This window comes from Leguminivora glycinivorella, chromosome 14, assembly GCF_023078275.1.
Source record: "Leguminivora glycinivorella isolate SPB_JAAS2020 chromosome 14, LegGlyc_1.1, whole genome shotgun sequence".
NCBI classification, from domain to species: domain Eukaryota; kingdom Metazoa; phylum Arthropoda; class Insecta; order Lepidoptera; family Tortricidae; genus Leguminivora; species Leguminivora glycinivorella.
Window position 1 is genome coordinate 19,255,298 of NC_062984.1, and position 17,830 is coordinate 19,273,127.

A 17,830-nucleotide genomic window follows, 5' to 3' on the forward strand; every position below is an offset into this window, starting at 1 on the left:
AATGTCTCCAGAAGAGCATTGTCCGTAGAACACAAGTTTGCTCGGTAATGACTAATGAGTAATGACAGAGTTCGACGTCTTAATGAAATTCGCCCGAGCGCCGCTAATTTAATTGGTTCTGGTGAAACTTTTGAAGGGTTTCCAGGAATTACGAAATTGTCTTACAACATTTTGCTGCTGGCGATTTTGATATAGCTGCCTACATTATTGAAAGCGAGTTGTAAAAATACCTATGTATTCTATTATTTTTGGAAAGAAACATAAAACCGCACGTTTTTCGTTATTTCAAGAACAAAAGTTATTAACACTTGACACTATAAACTATAAACTCCGTACGTGCTAATGTAACTCTCCACATGAAAACTTAGCGTGGATGGGCACTCTACCTACACCCCATAAATAATGTATACCAAAGTCTATTAACACTTTCGAAACCGGGCTCTACGCGGCGCTACGACATTTTCGCTACATACGGGGAAACCCATGTAATCGGCTACGCTTCTACGAGCGGTGTGCCCGACAGTCGGGTTCTTGGTAGCGAAAGTGTTAATTTGCGCATAATATACCTTTTTACCTTGATGTAGCCAAAACTGAACTTAGATCATTCATCAATCTTTTCTCGCCATCGAGTAAAGTATTTTGAACTCATGGTACCGAAATTTTTTCGAAACAAATTCTATTTTACACGAATTTACAATATAATTTATTTCAGTCATTATGTTCAGAAATACCTCACTAATTCGTGTGGACCAATTGTTTATACGAAGGGCGATAGACCCCAAACAGGGGCTGCTAAAATTGCTCGTTAGCTTCCGTCAACATTACCTATAAATATTTGCCAGCATTAACCTAATTTGTGTTCATATTTGTAATTTATAGGCTGCAGTCATGAAGTTATTTCGATAGCCTACATATACAAAACTCTTTTGATAAAAAAACAACGCCATTTGGGTATATTTTATGGCGGTTTTCTATGGTCACAAATGGTAATAAATATCATTAAAATGAAGAAGTCTAGTTGTACATACGTTTTTCAAAGTGGAGAGCTATTGTCAATTTGATAAAAATCTGAAGGTCCTAATAATCCTAATTCCTTACATTTTTATAAACGTATAACATTTAATACTAAGTATATTACATACTTCACCGTCACCAAATTTGTTTATTGGAAGCTGATGCACCCTCGAAGACGCAGTAACCTCGTTGTGCACTTCACGAGTAACGGCACACGACGATCTCCTAATTCTATTTCTACCTAGCGTGTGTCGTGTCGTGTCCTGTTTGTCTCAAGCAACTTCATTAGACTGCAATATAACACGTTAGGTTCTCGCGGTTTGTACACATTTTAAACTTTAACTTGGCCTGACTCTGTGAGCATACACGTGTATTCTCATAATAATAACTTGTTTGAACAGGTCACGCTGATTGTCATAAATACACCTAAATCTTGCTCATGTGGATATGCTCATGTCAAACTTTAATGCAGTGGGCGTTGGAACTAATTAGTCGTATAAGATTTTACATTATTTCTTATGTATATATAACTATGTACTATACCAAGTTAGGGCAGCACTAGTTGTGCACCTAGCGAATATTTACTGTAAAATACAAACACTCTTTACTAAATATTTCAAATCAAATAAGTAATAGAAACAAGAAAAGACCGATGTAAACCTAGAACCTAGTAAAAAAAATCTAGTGCCAGTAACTTACGTAGGTATAGCTAAAAAATTCTGAATTTCGATGTGGTTTGTCCGAATACTCTGAACCCGACTAATGAGACCTTTTAACCACCTAGTGCGTGGGTGGAACGTAAATAAATCCACATGTGATCGCATTTCACGTAACCTAGGGCTAGCTTTCAGGTTTTTATGTGCGATAGAGTTGTGAAAAGATCGCTCCCAAATAGTACGATCTCCGAAGTATACTTTAGTTTATTCTTTTAGTACATTTAGTACACCGAGAGAGCAAGAGACGAATTGGGCTTATGGCGTACAGTAACACTCGCTCGTACTAGCCGAGGGCTGATCGGCCGTTTCCGCGCGCTCCCGGTCCAAGTCCGTCGGTTCTAGTTCGGTCACAGTATAATAAAGAGTACTATCGTACAGTATGGCCACTCCCACTCCACGCTGAAAGTGGCCCCCACCCCCTCTCGGTTACCTCACAGTAACCGCCTGTCAAAAACGCGAACAGTCGACCTGTCATCTTTCACTCATACAATCATAGCACGCGTTCACCTACACGAGTTTAGACTGTGTGCTAGGAACGCGCCTCTTTCATATATTTGATGGCCAGTGTCCGAGGTGTGGTTCGGTTGCGGCCGGGTCACACGGTTCACTTTGCTGTCATTGTCACTCCTCGGCTCTTCGCTCCCATTCTGTCGAGCGTGTGTGAGTGTCCTGAATGTACTAAGGCCCACTTGCACCAACTGTCAAATTTCCATATAAAATGGTGGGTTAACCCTCCATTTTCGTTGGTGCAAGTGAGGGTTCAGCTTTTTTTATTGTTTTCGTTTGAATAGCCGTGTGGTGTATTGAACTCTTTATTGGCTACATGTGTACGTTTAATGGGAATCCACGTTTGTATACAAAAGTTAATGGTTCCTCGGTTTTGTATAAAAGGATTTGAAGAGATTACAAACAGAGCCTCTTAAAACAAATAAATAACATAAATGTGAAAAATATAATGTACTTATTTGTTAAATAAAAAAAAAAACATTTACCTGAATACAGAAAAGTACCCCTTTTATTGTTTTTACCTCGTGAAATGGATTACTGGTTTTCAATTAGGTACTCCCGTAATATTATCCCCTTATCATATTATCGAGCGCCCGCCCACGGAGTTTTCATACTAATTAATTAAGTGATCTGCTATAACCATATACAATACATAGTTTAACGATCAAACTAATAGGAAAAAAACAATTTACTATTTAAACGTGGCAACTTTGCCTCCGATGGTATTAAATCAAACTTAATGTATAAGAGCTCACAATAATCCAAATATGTATATAATATATACGTATTTTTGACTTTGTAGGTAAAGATCTATTTATCTTCTGATCATTCTTCTGGTAAAGTTACCGAAGAAGGTTGCAATAATAAAAGTTTAAGTACATATAAAGTTCAGTACCCTATTTTTCTTTTAAAGACAATAAACTACTCGTACCATACCTAGTATCCCTTATTATATTATCGAGCGCGCGTCCACTGAGTTTTATACTAATTAATTAAGTGCCTAGCGGCTGCGGTATTCTTCTCTTCAGGGTACGTAGCCGAATGGCACAAACGCTCACGAATTGAAACGCTCGTAGCTCGTAGACATCTATCTCTATCGCTCTTGCGTATTGGCGCGACAGAGCCAGACTACCTTTCGCGGCGTTTCGTTTTCGTTTCGCGTCGCAGAAATGCCAATCGGCTACGTCACCTGATCTGTTGCTCTAACCAAAATTATAGAAGCTTCAAGTGCTACTACTTTTCAGTGGTATTCTAATCAAAGTGTTTTAAAGTTTTGGTTAAAAAATGTACTGATTAAAAAGTATATCAACGTTTATACACATAGAAAAAGCCTGAAAACGCTTTTATGCTCAGATACATTTTGCAATAAGTAAGTGAGTGGGTGTCACTGGACATGACTGTGCCTTTGATAACAACGTTGCAACGTACCAAAAGGGAACACGTTATTAAAGGTTTTTTTGTTTATTGTAAATAAGGAAGTATTGCAAACAACTAAGTATCTTCTCTTCTTGAACCTAGCGTTTTCCCGGCCTAGCGCCAGGGTCTGCTTTCCTGCTCAGTCTTCTCCACTTTGCCCGGTCTTCGGCATCCTTAAGTAAGATTGTTCTCTTGCATGTCTGCTCCCACGACGTCCAGCCAGCGCTTCTTAGGCCTACCGGGGCCGCGTGACTAAGGGCCTTGGATAGTGAGATTAAGGCATCAACAGTGCAAACAGCTATGTATATTATGACTTATTTATGACACTGATCAGAAGAAATAACCGGTAAAGCGCCATCTAAGCCATGAGGAGGTATTACACAATTTTAATGAAAACTTCTTTCATCATCATCCTCCTTGCGTTATCCCGGCATTTGCCACGGCTCATGGGAGCCTGGGGTCCGCTCTGACAACTAATTCCAAGATTTGGCGTAGACACTAGTTTTTACGAAAGCGACTGCCATCTGACCTTCCAACCCGAAGGATAACTAGGCCTTAATGGAATTAGTCCAGTATTAGTTTCCTCACGATGTTTTCCTTCACCGAAAACTTCTTTCATCATAAAAAATTGATGGTCATTATTAAAAAAAAACTTAAAAAACTATAGTGTTTTGTTTACAAATGTAGATAACCGTTTTGCATGTGATTTATTTTTGTAATAAAAACGTTATCAGATTAGACATAATGTTTGTCAGCGTAAGTTTGTGGTACTTATAATGGCGATGTTGACCGATTTGTTACAAGGTGACTTTAAAATGTAATAAGCAATAGTATATTATATAACGGTAACGTTATGAAGGCTATAAAAGTTGAGTACCGCGGTTAGGCCACGAAGGCTTGCCGAGTGGCCTAAGTAAGGTACGAGACTTTTATAGCCTTCATAATGTTACGATTGTATACTTTTTCTACGACAGCCACATACATACCTATTCGAGAATAATAAAATGGGTTAGTTACTTACTTCATGTAATGAATGGGAATATTTGTGTGGATCGTCGTAGCATTGAGTGTTCTGTCCACAATGTTGATGGCGAGAACTTGTTGCACAATTCTTCAAAATATGCCAACAGCGCCGTTTCAGAGAAAGTTGAAACATTTTTTTGCAATTTCCATGTCAAAACAATCATAACATTTTTGGTACGCTTTATCTGACTTTTCATGTAACAAATTGTCAGTCACTTTGAGCGCCCATAGCCTTGATTTCTTCGGAAGTGAATTTTTCACCAGAATCACTCATAATTACTTATGTTTTTGCACAATAACGTCGAATTAAAACAAACTACACACCACCGAAATAGTTCAAATAGTTTCGTGATAAGTTTACAAATGTCAAACATACCATAGACAAGAGAAATAGAAAATAAGCCGGTTTTCAATTACGAAAAATGTGGTTGCGTTCAAGAATATTTAAATGTCGAATGTAAAATTATTGGATAAACTTATGATTTTTACCTTTGTTTTGCAATATCTAATATGTAAAACGCATTTAAGTTTATTTTTTCATCTTGATTTAAATTATGAACCTAAATATTATATTATTTATTAAAAGTTACTTATTACTGTAAATGAAAACATACCTGATAAATGGAAGTTGTGCTTTTAAAAAAAAATTGACAGAACTCCTATATTCATATGATTACTGCTAGCAGTAATCCTATGAACCTATAGACAAATAGACTTTCTCATGGTTACTCAAATGAACTTAATTTGGATACCGCTGACAATAATCTAATTGACAGATTTAAGTGCTGGAGTAGAAAAAGTAGCTTTTCAGCACTATGCCGGAATATTTTACCTGTATTATATGATTTATGATACCTCAACTGTTTTAATAACGATATTAAATGTGCGGGTACTTTAATTAACATATTTATAGCAAAAGCTTTTACTAAATATTGTTTTCGATTACACCGTATGTTATTAGTTTCGATTTCTGTTTCGATTACACCGTAGGCTATTTATTACTTTAAAACTGGTTCTGTGTTGAAGTAAAGCTGAATTTGATAATAAGTTCAATTTTAGCACTACATTAAAATTAACTAATAAAATCGCCAAGTGAAACATAACTATGTAGCTACGTATTACACTCTTAAACCCTTTTGTTTCTCAAGGAGTTGGTATCCTGAGAAATCGCCACTTGTGAACTTGGATTGACTGATAATCTAGAATTAAATAAAACATAAGAACACGAAACATAAACTTTATTAATCATTTTATTGTCACACACAATCATTAGGAGGGAACATACATATTATTTATCAGTTAACAAAATAGGATACTTTATAAGATACTTATTAATTTTAAATATGTGAGCATGTAGAACAAACACTTATCGGAAATAAAGTTAATCGCAAATTAGAACGATACCGAACATAACCGTAGATAGTTACTTTACTCAATGGCGTCAGGAACAGAACAGAGAGCGCAGCCACGTGCTCGAGGGTTTTTATAAGCTTCGATCTACCCCGTCTAGGTAACCCCCACTGGAAACTAATCACGTCCGCTCGTCTTGGGTGGCGCCACCGTCGTAGAAGTTTCATAGGCGCCGATAGATGTCGCTAGTGTGCTACGTAGTACGGCGTTGCGCCTGGAAGCAGAGGTTCCGACAAACGCCGGTAGATGTCGCTGACACGGCTTCGCACCCATGTTCGACGATGTAGCACGAGTTTCACAGGCGTGCTGACAGATGTCGCCAACACGGCCATGCGACAGTTGTGCCCGCCTCGGGCACTCCACGAGTCCGGTAAAATGCTGTCAACAAACAAATAAGTTTAATGTATATATTGAACCACCATTCAAAATTAATTACACTCGTTACACTAATGGAAACGCGCTGATCTAATTCATAATCACCACACTAGTTACATTACAGTGTCTTTCTAGCACCTTGTTCCTCTATCTGAACTATCTGTGCTCGTGTCCACTCTAGTAACTTAGTGTTTACCGGCTCATTATAATTTTAGACCCGGCACACTTCCCTTAATGCAATCTTGCCAATTTAATAATAGATAACTTAGTTATTTACTATTAAATTGTAATTTTTTTCTGGGGAAAAACACAAGACAAATGAAATATTATAAAGGTACATTACTTATGTAACAGCATGAGAATGCTAATTACTGTCCATTAAATTAACCACTGCATTTTACCAGGGCTCGCAATAAAAATCAGCAAAAATAAAGTTTGTAACATTATGTAGAATGTATTGTTAAATAATATATAGCAAAATAAGATGAAAATAAAGTAAATATTTACCTCGCCAACACTGCTACTCATTTGGCATCTCCCAGTCACCGATGCGAATCCAAGGTTTCATGTTCTCTGCTGCCGCTGTTCCAGTGTACCGTTTATTACAACGTTCGGCTCCTCTTACGTCTTCCACCTGATACCTATCTTTTCCCAAGACCCTGACCACTTGGAATGGTCCCTTGAAAATTGGTAACAATTTTGTGCTGTGGCCATCGTTAGATTTACTTTGTATTTTAATAAGGACCAAGTCACCTTCTTGGTATTGTCGTGCGTTTTTGCGTGTTTTATCGAATCTTTCTTTTTGTTGCATGGAGCTAAATTTGATATTTTCGTCAACTAATTTACGTAATTTAGTAACATCTATTTCGGACTCGCTATCACTATCAGGTGCTAAAGTATCTGCATCCGTACGTAAACGGTAACCGAAAAAAACTTCACTAGGCACGGCTTTTGTAGTTTTTTGTACAGTACTATTTAAGCCTTGTTGTAAAGCTTTTACACATTTATCCCAACTATCATCGGACAAATCGGCGCCCATGGCTCTCATAGATTCTAAAATGGTCTTTACAAAACGTTCTGCTTGGCCATTAGAACGGGGCATACCAGTGGCTACGGTATGCAATCGAATGTTTTTACTACCACAGTATCCTTTAAAGCTATTTGATGTAAAACAAGACCCCGCATCTGTGATCAGTCTTTTTGGGTAACCAAATATTTTCGAAAGATTATCTAATTCATTAATAGCATTAGCACTATCAGTATTTGGTACAGCGAATATAAATACAAATTTAGTGAACGAATCTACCATAATCAACAAATACTTATTGTTTTCTGTAGTTTTTACAAAAGGTCCTACATGATCCAAATGCAATGTGTGATATGGTTTCGCGTACTTTGGCAAAGGATGCAATTGACCTTCTTTAGGACCAGATTTATTCTTATTGTATATACAATTAAGACAATTGTCAATATATTTCTTTACAGTTCGTCGAATTTTATGGAACCAATATTTATCTTTAATGCGTTCTACTGTTTTATCCACGGCGAAGTGACCAAGGTCGTCGTGGTTACATTTAATAATCTGCCAAATACACTGCTTAGGCACGACCCAGCGGCGACCTTGACCAGTTCGTTTATACACTTTACCGCCTAGAGGCTCGTAATTAATAAATATATTTTTATTTGCGTCGGCCTCTCCTGATTCAAGAATTTTCTTTATTTTAACTATTTCAGGATCTTGCAATTGTACAGTTAACAACCAATCGGCCTCAGTAATAGACATGATCAACTCTACTTCAGATTGTTCCCCAGATTGCACGGGATTGCGGCTTAGCGCGTCGACGTGTTGTATTCTATTGCCATCTCTGTGTAATATATCAAAACAGAATTCTTGAGTGGAAAGTACCCACCGTGCAATCCGTGGCACAATCTCTTTCTTAGTCATTGCAAAACGTACTGCATTGCAATCCGTAATGATTTTGAACGGGGAGCCTAGCAAATACAATCGAAATTTTTGTAAAGATGCGATAATAGCCAATAACTCTAACTCGAACGAATGGTACTTCTTTTCATCGCTAGAAGTTTGACGACTATAATAGTGTACCGGTTTTTCACCTTCCTCAGTTACCTGCATTAAAATCCCTGCAATTCCGTCTCTGCTAGCGTCCGTGTACAGAACACATTCTTTATTCGGATCAAAAATAGTCAATATACTATCGGACAACAGTGCACTTTTTAGTGTTTCAAAAGCTTGTTGTTGACTACTTTCCCAGGACCAAGTACTGTCTTTTTTTAGCAATTTTGTGAGAGGACTGGATAAAAGAGCACAGTTTTTTATAAATTTGCGAAAATAGCTGATGAGCCCTAAGAACTGGCGCAATTGATGTACAGTTTTTGGCTGAGGGAAGTCTTTAACAGCTGCCGCCTTCTTTTCACTAGGTCTTAAAGAATTATACTGTACCCTATATCCCAAAAAATCTATTTCAGTTTTCAAGAAATGACATTTTTTTAGATTTAATTTTAAATTGTGTTCTTTAAATATTTTTAGGACAGATTCTAGCAAAGCCAAGTTCTCTTCTGGGGTTTCACTAATTAGCAAAACATCATCCAAATATATTATGATTTTACCGAATCTTAAATTTCCTAACACTTTGTTCATCATTTGTTGAAAGCATGACGGCCCATTGCAGAGTCCAAATGGAAGTTTTAAAAACTCATAATGGCCGTCTTCAGTTATAAAGGCACTTTTAGGAATCGAATCTGCACTCATTTTTATTTGATAGTAACCGCTTTTGAGATCTAAGCTAGTAAAATATTTACAGCCTTGTAATCTATCTATAAGGTCTTCAATTCTCGGCATAGGGTACTTGTTCTTGACCGTTATTTTATTTAAGGCCCTGTAGTCAACACACAACCTTTTTTCGCCGTTTTTCTTGTCCACTAATAAAACGGGGCTAGCATAGGCAGAATTACTTTCCCTAATAACGCCGCTTTCTAGTAATTCGTCTACCATCTCGCGAATGATTTTCCTATTACCGTGTGAACTACGATATGGCCTAAACTGGATAGGTTTTGTGTCGTTCAATTCGATGACCATCTCGTGATTATTAACTTGACCTAAATCTTTTACACTGCTCGCGACACAATCACTATATTTATGAAATAATTGCAGTAACTCATTCAAATGTGAATCGGAATCAATTTGGGCCTCACTTATCGCATTGCAAAAATTGCCAAAAGACTTCAGGTAACTGAATGTCAAAACATTTCCCACACGTGAATACATAATATCTGGACGTTCAGTAACGTTGCGACCTATTAAAATGTCACAATCAGACAAGTCGTCCATAACATACATATCTATGTTCTCTAAATCAAGACTATCCAATTTTAAGGAAACTTTCAAAGACTTGTTTACTATCTTACTGATATCTTTTGAAAATCCATGCAATGCTATTGGTGTTTCTAATACGGTGGTCGTCAACGCAAATTTACTAACCAATGTTGAACTAATTAGGCTACAACTACTGCCCGGATCGATAAAGGCTTCATGCTCGAATTTATTATTAATTGTAACCTTTTTGAAAAATTTTGTATTCGATTTTGCACTTCCAATAAACTTCGTCTCTTGCTTTTCAACCTTCTGATTCTTTTTACTAAAGCAAACAGATTCAGTGTGACCTTTTTTACCACAAAATTCACATTTTACTTCACACTGATTTCTCTTATGCGCCCCGCCGCAACAAAAGCACTTAATGCGATTTTGAGGTTGCCCGGTCTTTACAGAATCTGAAGTTGGATCAGCAGAAGACGAAGCCGTCTGTGTTACACTTAAGTGCGAAGAAACAGATTTATTTCGCGTGTCAATTTGTTTATGTTGTCCGGTTGTAGTTTGCTTTAAGGCTAATCTGCTTTTATATTTACGACTGTGCAAAAAACTGGCTAAACTGTCGCAAGTACTAAAATTACCCGCTTCTATTGAACTACTCAACGTGCTATCGCGCATATTTCCTAATATTATTGATATAATATCGTGTTCCGTAAAATTCAACGAAAGCCTGTCAATCTTGCATTTTTGTTCAAAGAAAAATTCGTAAAGAGATTGTTCTTCATTAGGTTTACACTCAATTATTTCTTTTAAACATTCAAACATATTTCGTTTAGTTTGAAATGTCACCGAGATTTTACTACGCCACGTATGCCAATTCCAATTCGTCCACTCAAAACTAGTTCGCAACAACGAATCGTACCAAATTTTAGCCGAACCTTTAAGCTTATTAAGAGCCTGATAACGCGTCATTCTATCGCTCCATGAAAACGTATGTGTATACGATTCGATTATATTTAACCACGCATCGACATTGTCCTTAATAGGGTCAAACTCAGGTATCATACTGTTAAGTGGAATCGTACTGGAGGTACTCACAAACTCGCCATCGTCTGATTTCGGTACCTTCTTCTTCTTTTTTTTCGGAGGAGGCGGAGACGGCGTCCTCGCTGATGATGAGGACGAAGAGGGCGAAGGCGAACGAGATCGCTTATGTTTCTTCATTCTGCCAGCACTTCTGATGTGAACTTGGATTGACTGATAATCTAGAATTAAATAAAACATAAGAACACGAAACATAAACTTTATTAATCATTTTATTGTCACACACAATCATTAGGAGGGAACATACATATTATTTATCAGTTAACAAAATAGGATACTTTATAAGATACTTATTAATTTTAAATATGTGAGCATGTAGAACAAACACTTATCGGAAATAAAGTTAATCGCAAATTAGAACGATACCGAACATAACCGTAGATAGTTACTTTACTCAATGGCGTCAGGAACAGAACAGAGAGCGCAGCCACGTGCTCGAGGGTTTTTATAAGCTTCGATCTACCCCGTCTAGGTAACCCCCACTGGAAACTAATCACGTCCGCTCGTCTTGGGTGGCGCCACCGTCGTAGAAGTTTCATAGGCGCCGATAGATGTCGCTAGTGTGCTACGTAGTACGGCGTTGCGCCTGGAAGCAGAGGTTCCGACAAACGCCGGTAGATGTCGCTGACACGGCTTCGCACCCATGTTCGACGATGTAGCACGAGTTTCACAGGCGTGCTGACAGATGTCGCCAACACACTCTAACCTATCTTGAGCCATTTCACGCCAGTTGGGCACACCGAGTGCGGACAGGTTTTAGAGCTTTCTCGCACCAGCAAACGAAATGCCGCGAAAGGTAGTCTGGCTCTGTCACGCCAATACGCACGAACGATAGAGATAGATATCTACGAGCGTGTCGTTTCGTGAGCGTTTGTGCTATTCAGCTACGCACCTGGGACGCCCCCGAGGACGTTTCCCACCCGAGTCCGGTGTCCTACATATGCTTTTCTCACACCACGAACCTCTTCCATACAAATTTTTGTATTAAAAACTGGTAAATAGTGCCTATTCTTATTCGATATGTAAAAAAAAATTTAATTTGTTTATTTCTAAGAAACATACATGCATTTATGCACTTAACTGCTAATCTTAAATTAAAAAGATTATTTGAGTTAAGGAGTCGTAGTACATATATGTATTGCTATTTATTTTATTTATACATTATTAAGTTTTTTCGTTTTTAATAAGTGTTTTTTCAGTATATAACGAGCTTGGCTACAGGTTCGATTTTCTAATGAGTCTATCAATTCATTTGGAAATCTATTCAGTATCCGCGCTAATGTGCATTTCCATACTCTTCGCCCGCACTCATTGTTAGTTTTTTCGATCTCATATGTTGGAATGTTATCTAAGTTACGAAGCCGCAAAGGTCGTGTTTTTTTCCGAAATTATTTTATGTTATTGTAGTATTGAGATGTGTAAATACACAGCCCAGTACTAATAAGCTGTTTTTGTTACAGAAACGGCCAGCGCTGATTACTCCGTGTACGTGGGGCGATGGACGGAGTGCTCCCCTCTGGGGGAGGGGGAACATGCCACCAGGTCTTTACTAAGGTGAGTCTGGGATCTATTTAGAATTCTAGGTATCAAACTAACCTACTGTGCATAATTAAGGATGGCTGCACCGATCACTGTATGATACCATTGAAGCGTGCATAATTAGTGCAAAACATATATAATATGTATCGAATCATCTCATAATATGGTACTTTTTTTTTTTAAATTATAAATGGGCTTACTCTTGACCACAGAGGCAAAGACGTGGCCTACGATGGAGTGAGCCGTGGCCAACTAGGTGCGTTGTTATTATGTTGGCTTAAGATGCTATGTCTAGGTTTAGATGCATACAAATTTCCATTCCCAGTTTTAGGGAAGTGGGGGATTAGAAAAAGACAATAACCACAAAATTAAAATGTTGAAAAAACCCCCGACCGCGACATAGTAGACCGATGAAACATGGCTAAGAACACTCCCGACTAACTCAGCTTCCAGACATTAAAAAACTAAATCTAAATCGGTTCATCCGTTCGGGGGCTACGATGCCACAGACACACACACACACACACACACACACACACACACACAGACAGACAGACAGACAGACAGACAAACAGACAGACAGACAGACACGTCAAACTTATAACACCCCGTCGTTTTTGCGTCGGGGGTTAAAAAGTAGCCTATGTCACTCTCCCTCCATTCCTTCAACTAACTCCACTTAAACAAATCACGTCAGTTCGCCGCTCCGTTTTGCCTTGAAAGATTGACAAACGAACAGTAGGACGCTTTCCCATTTATAATATTAGTATGGATTATGGTTATACTATAAGTATATTAGTGTTTGAGTAAAATCCCTGTGACATTAAATGTAAACTAACGGACAGATGGCTAGACGGACTGACAGATCGAGTGATATGGACATAATAGACAGTCCGATATATTATTATAGCTTTTCTTGACATGTTTGTTAAACATGCCATGATGCCACCATCTTTACTGGCCCTGAGATATATTTGGCAGATAGATGGAGGGATGGGCTAAGTGACAGGTTTATAAGGGTACTGAGCATAATATACAACAAGGAGTGAAAGGTCATTCCGCTGGGCCTAGTAATAAGTAACCCTGCATACAATACAAGCTAAATGATTCTAATTCTAGTTAAAGAATTGATGAGATAAAATAATTGAGTTATAAATAATTATGTATGTATGTACTAATGTACAATTAATTCTTCAAAATTACTTCTTACAGGATTTTTTGTGTGAACATAACCTCTTTGGGTTCACTATGAGTACAAATTAACTCCAATGAAATTTGAACCGTTCGGAACAGAGTTACGTCATGTTTTATAATAATGCAAATTCAAATATATTTTCCATTTCCATATATTCAAAAATGACTTAATTATTTTCTTGTAAGGTGAGACGTTACAGGGCGTTTAGTATTTCACTTAGGTATATGGAACGCTACCGATTATACGTCAAGATGTCGGAAACATCGAATTTTACACGTAACATATAAGGCAGTTTCAGCTGTCCAAACGTAGCTTAACTAATAGCGTAGTTGAGACAATGACAAACCCGTATCGTATCCAGCAAATTAAACTAGCGCCTTGCGTCAGTTTTATTTTGATATGCGAACGATTCACTTTATATATAAAAATATAAATAAATAAATAAATATTATAGGACATTCTTACACAGATTGACTGAGGCCCACGGTAAGCAAGAAGGCTTTGTGTTGTGGGTACTGACAACGATATATATAATATATAAATACTTATATACATAGAAAACATCCATGACTCAGGAACAAATATCTGTGCTCATCACACAAATAAATGCCCTTACCGGGATTCGAACCCGGGACCGCGGCGTAGCAGGCAGGGTCACTACCGACTGCGCCAGACCGGTCGTAGGTAAGTACGTATTTTAATAAACGACCTTTATTAGCCTTGCAACAAGTTAGAGATAAGATAATTTGCTAAACTTGCATGGCTAGACTATTTTTAGACAAACTTTTCTTATGGTCACTTGCACCACCGAAAATGGAGACCTCGGGTTAACCCCCATTTTATATGGAATTTGACAGTTGACAGCCCACTAACCCTGAGTTAATCAGGTGGTGCAAGTGGCCTTTAGTGGTTTATCTTACACTAGCTCTTGGCCGCGGCTTCGCTCGCGTTAAATTTGAGAATTGCGGAATGTTCCAAACATCTACCCCCATTTTAGGGAAGTTGGGGTATGACCAGGAGACAAAAAGTACCCTATGTCACTCTCCATCCCTTTAACTATCTTCACTTTAAAAATCACGTCAATTCGTCGCTCCGTTTTGCCGTGAAAAACGGACAAACAAACAGACACACACACACTTTCCCACTTATAATATTAGTATGGATTACTTACTGAAAATGTATCTAATTTAAAAGGTAAAAAAAATATCTGAAGAGGTCAGTCACCCGCTGAAACATGAAATTGTACGTCCGCATCGGCCTCTTAGAGAAAACCTATAGACGCCACACGGAAATTAAACTGCGGAACAGCGAACACCGCACCGGGAGATAGAAAACTGCTCGTCCTTTTATTTCCAAGGAATTACAGAAGGAAATCGCTTTTTGTGATTGTGATATATGTACATGTAAGTATATAAGTTTGAGTCACTTCTATATCCCATCGCTCTATTCGCTCTTTCTTCTATAATAACATACATACATACATATAATCACGCCTGTGTTCCATGAAGGGGTAGGCAGACCACATGAAACTACTCAAGTTTCAGTGCCACTATTGGCAAATAAGGGGTTGAAAGAAAACGAAACGGTGACATTGCAGTGACAGGTTGCCAGCCTCTCACCTACGCCGCAATTTAACCCATATCCCACAGTCGCCTTCTACGACACCCACGGGAAGAAACGGGGTGGTGAAATTCTTAAGTCGTCACCACACGGGCAATAAATAATAAGATAAACAAATAAATACCATTGATTATAAACCATAAACCTAATTAGAAGATCCACCTTTTCCATCCACCAGACAAATATTAATCTTCAATTTTTCATAGGTATAAGCTTCGACGTAAACGAAAGCTGGCGGCAAAAGGCAAACTCAGTTAATAGGATTTAGCTTCAATTCAACAAATTGGATCTTGTCTCGTTATTAAGGTTTAATTCTGGAATATTTACGGTCCCAATACAATGATAGATTGTTGATCTCACCACTTGCTGTCAATTTCGTCTTATATTTTCTTTCCCCATCTTACTCGTACGTATAAATTAAATCCAGTCTGCGATTTTGTCTAAGATATTGAGGTAAAAAAATATGTGTAGATGTCTTTTACGAATTTGTAGATTCCCGTGACTGGATTATACGACGTTCTTGCCAATGTCACTTTTTCCTATTCGCAATTCTAGATAATCTGAATTCTACGCAATTAGTGTTTCACCTCATTCGCTATTGTGCAACTTGTGAACAGTGGCGATTCTTCCTGTTCGCAATTCTGCACATTCTAAATTGCACACAATAGTTTTTGACCTCATGCGCTATTGTGTACAGTCATTATTTCTGTACAGTAGCGATTCTTCCTGTTCGCAATTCTGCACAATCTAAGTTCCACACAATAGGTATTTCGCCTCATTCGCTACTGTGCACAGCCATTATTTGTGAACAGAATAGTTTCTTCCTATTCGCAATTCTACGCAATCTGAATGCGACGCAATAAGTATTTCACCTCATTTGTTATTGTGCACAGTCATTATTTGTATACAGTATAGTTTCTTCCTATTCGCAATTATACGCAATTCAAATTCCACACAATAGGTATTTCGCCTCATGCGCTATTGTGCACAGTCATTATTTGTGTACAGTATAGTTTCTTCCTATTCGCAATTCTACGCAATCTTAATTCGACCCAATAGTATTTCTCCTCATTTGATTTTATGCGCAGTCATTACTTGTGTAAATTATCGATTCTTCCTGTTCGCAATTCTGCACAATCTCAGCTTCCTCAATCCCCACAAACACGCACACATAGAAACGCAGAAATCTCCTAACATGAGCTATACGTCGCTGAGGAGTTTTGTTCTGATCGGCAGTTCAGAATGAGGCAAAATACCTATTGTGTGGAACTTAGATTGTTCAGAATTGCGAACAGGAAGAATCGCTACTGTACAGAAATAATGACTGTACACAATAGCGCATGAGGTCAAAAACTATTGTGTGCAATTCAGAATGTGCAGAATTGCGAACAGGAAGAATCGCCACTGTTCACAAGTAATAACTGTGCACAATAGCGAATGAGGTGAAATACTAATTGCGTAGAATTCAGATTGTCTAGAATTGCGAATAGGAAAAAGTGACATTTGCAAGAACGTCGCATAATCCCCGTGACTAAACCCCCTAATTTTATCATAATTGGTTCAGCACTTTAAACATGAGTACCTAAATCAAAAATTGCTGGAAAAGTTACGACTTACGATGTCTGGTAAGATTCCATGTGTGTTTGTCTCAAGAGAGTTTTTTTTATAATAATTTTTAAGAAAAAAAAACCGGCGCTTTTGGGGTTCTGGTGAAAGGTACTTGCGAATGTTGGATTATGTAGAAATGTGTAGGTGATTTTTAAAACTGCTTTTAATATAAATCTTTGATTATTTGATAGAAACACAAATTTAATAAATATACGTATACCGTTAAGATTTGAGGAGTTTCCTCAATTCCTCATGAATGCGATATCCGATTACTGATAAAAAATGGATCTTGACAGAATTTGACTTGAAAACTCAATATGTAAGCATAACAAAGAGAACAAATCTCCTAAGAAATAAATGTCACTATTCTGAACTTAAATACATGCTGTTATCATAAAAATACGAAAGTCACTATAAGTGTGCCATTCAGCTTTGAGGAGTTCCGTTCTGATCATCATCAGAAGTGTAAATGCAAGCTGTTCTTATAAAAACACCAAAGTCATTATAAGCGTGCCGTTCAGATTTGAGGAGTTCCGTTCTAATCTTCATCAGCAGTTCCACTGCACCAAATGTCACTGTTCTGGACGTAAGTGCTAAGTGCATGCTGTTCTTATAAAAATACCAAGTCACTATAAGTGTGCCGTTCAGATTTGAGGAGTTCCGTTCTGACCATCATTAGAATTTTAGAAATTCCACTGCACCAAATGTCACTGTTGTGAAAGTAAACGCAAGCTGTTCTTATAAAAATACCAGTCTAAGCGTGCCGTTCAGATTTGAGGAGTTCCCTCGATTACTCCAGGATTCCATCATCAGAACTGGGTTCTGATAAAAATGAGACCAATCTGTATTCATATACATTCGATCAAAAATTTTTTTTTCAAAATCGGTCCAGTAACGACGGAGATATCGTGGAACAAACATAAAAAAAATACAGACGAATTAAGAACCACCTTCCTTGAGATTTGGGTGCGGCGG

The 17,830-nt window shown here is 37.8% G+C and overlaps 1 protein-coding gene across 1 annotated transcript in view; it reads left to right on the forward strand.

The window, feature by feature from the left end:
• The window catches only part of LOC125233632 (thrombospondin type-1 domain-containing protein 7A-like), a 240,530-nt gene that overhangs the window by 161,706 nt on the left and 60,994 nt on the right, over nucleotides 1-17,830 (forward strand). Inside the window, 1 exon segment of the mRNA XM_048139699.1 lies at nucleotides 12,354-12,447. Coding sequence (XP_047995656.1) covers nucleotides 12,354-12,447 — 94 coding nt within the window.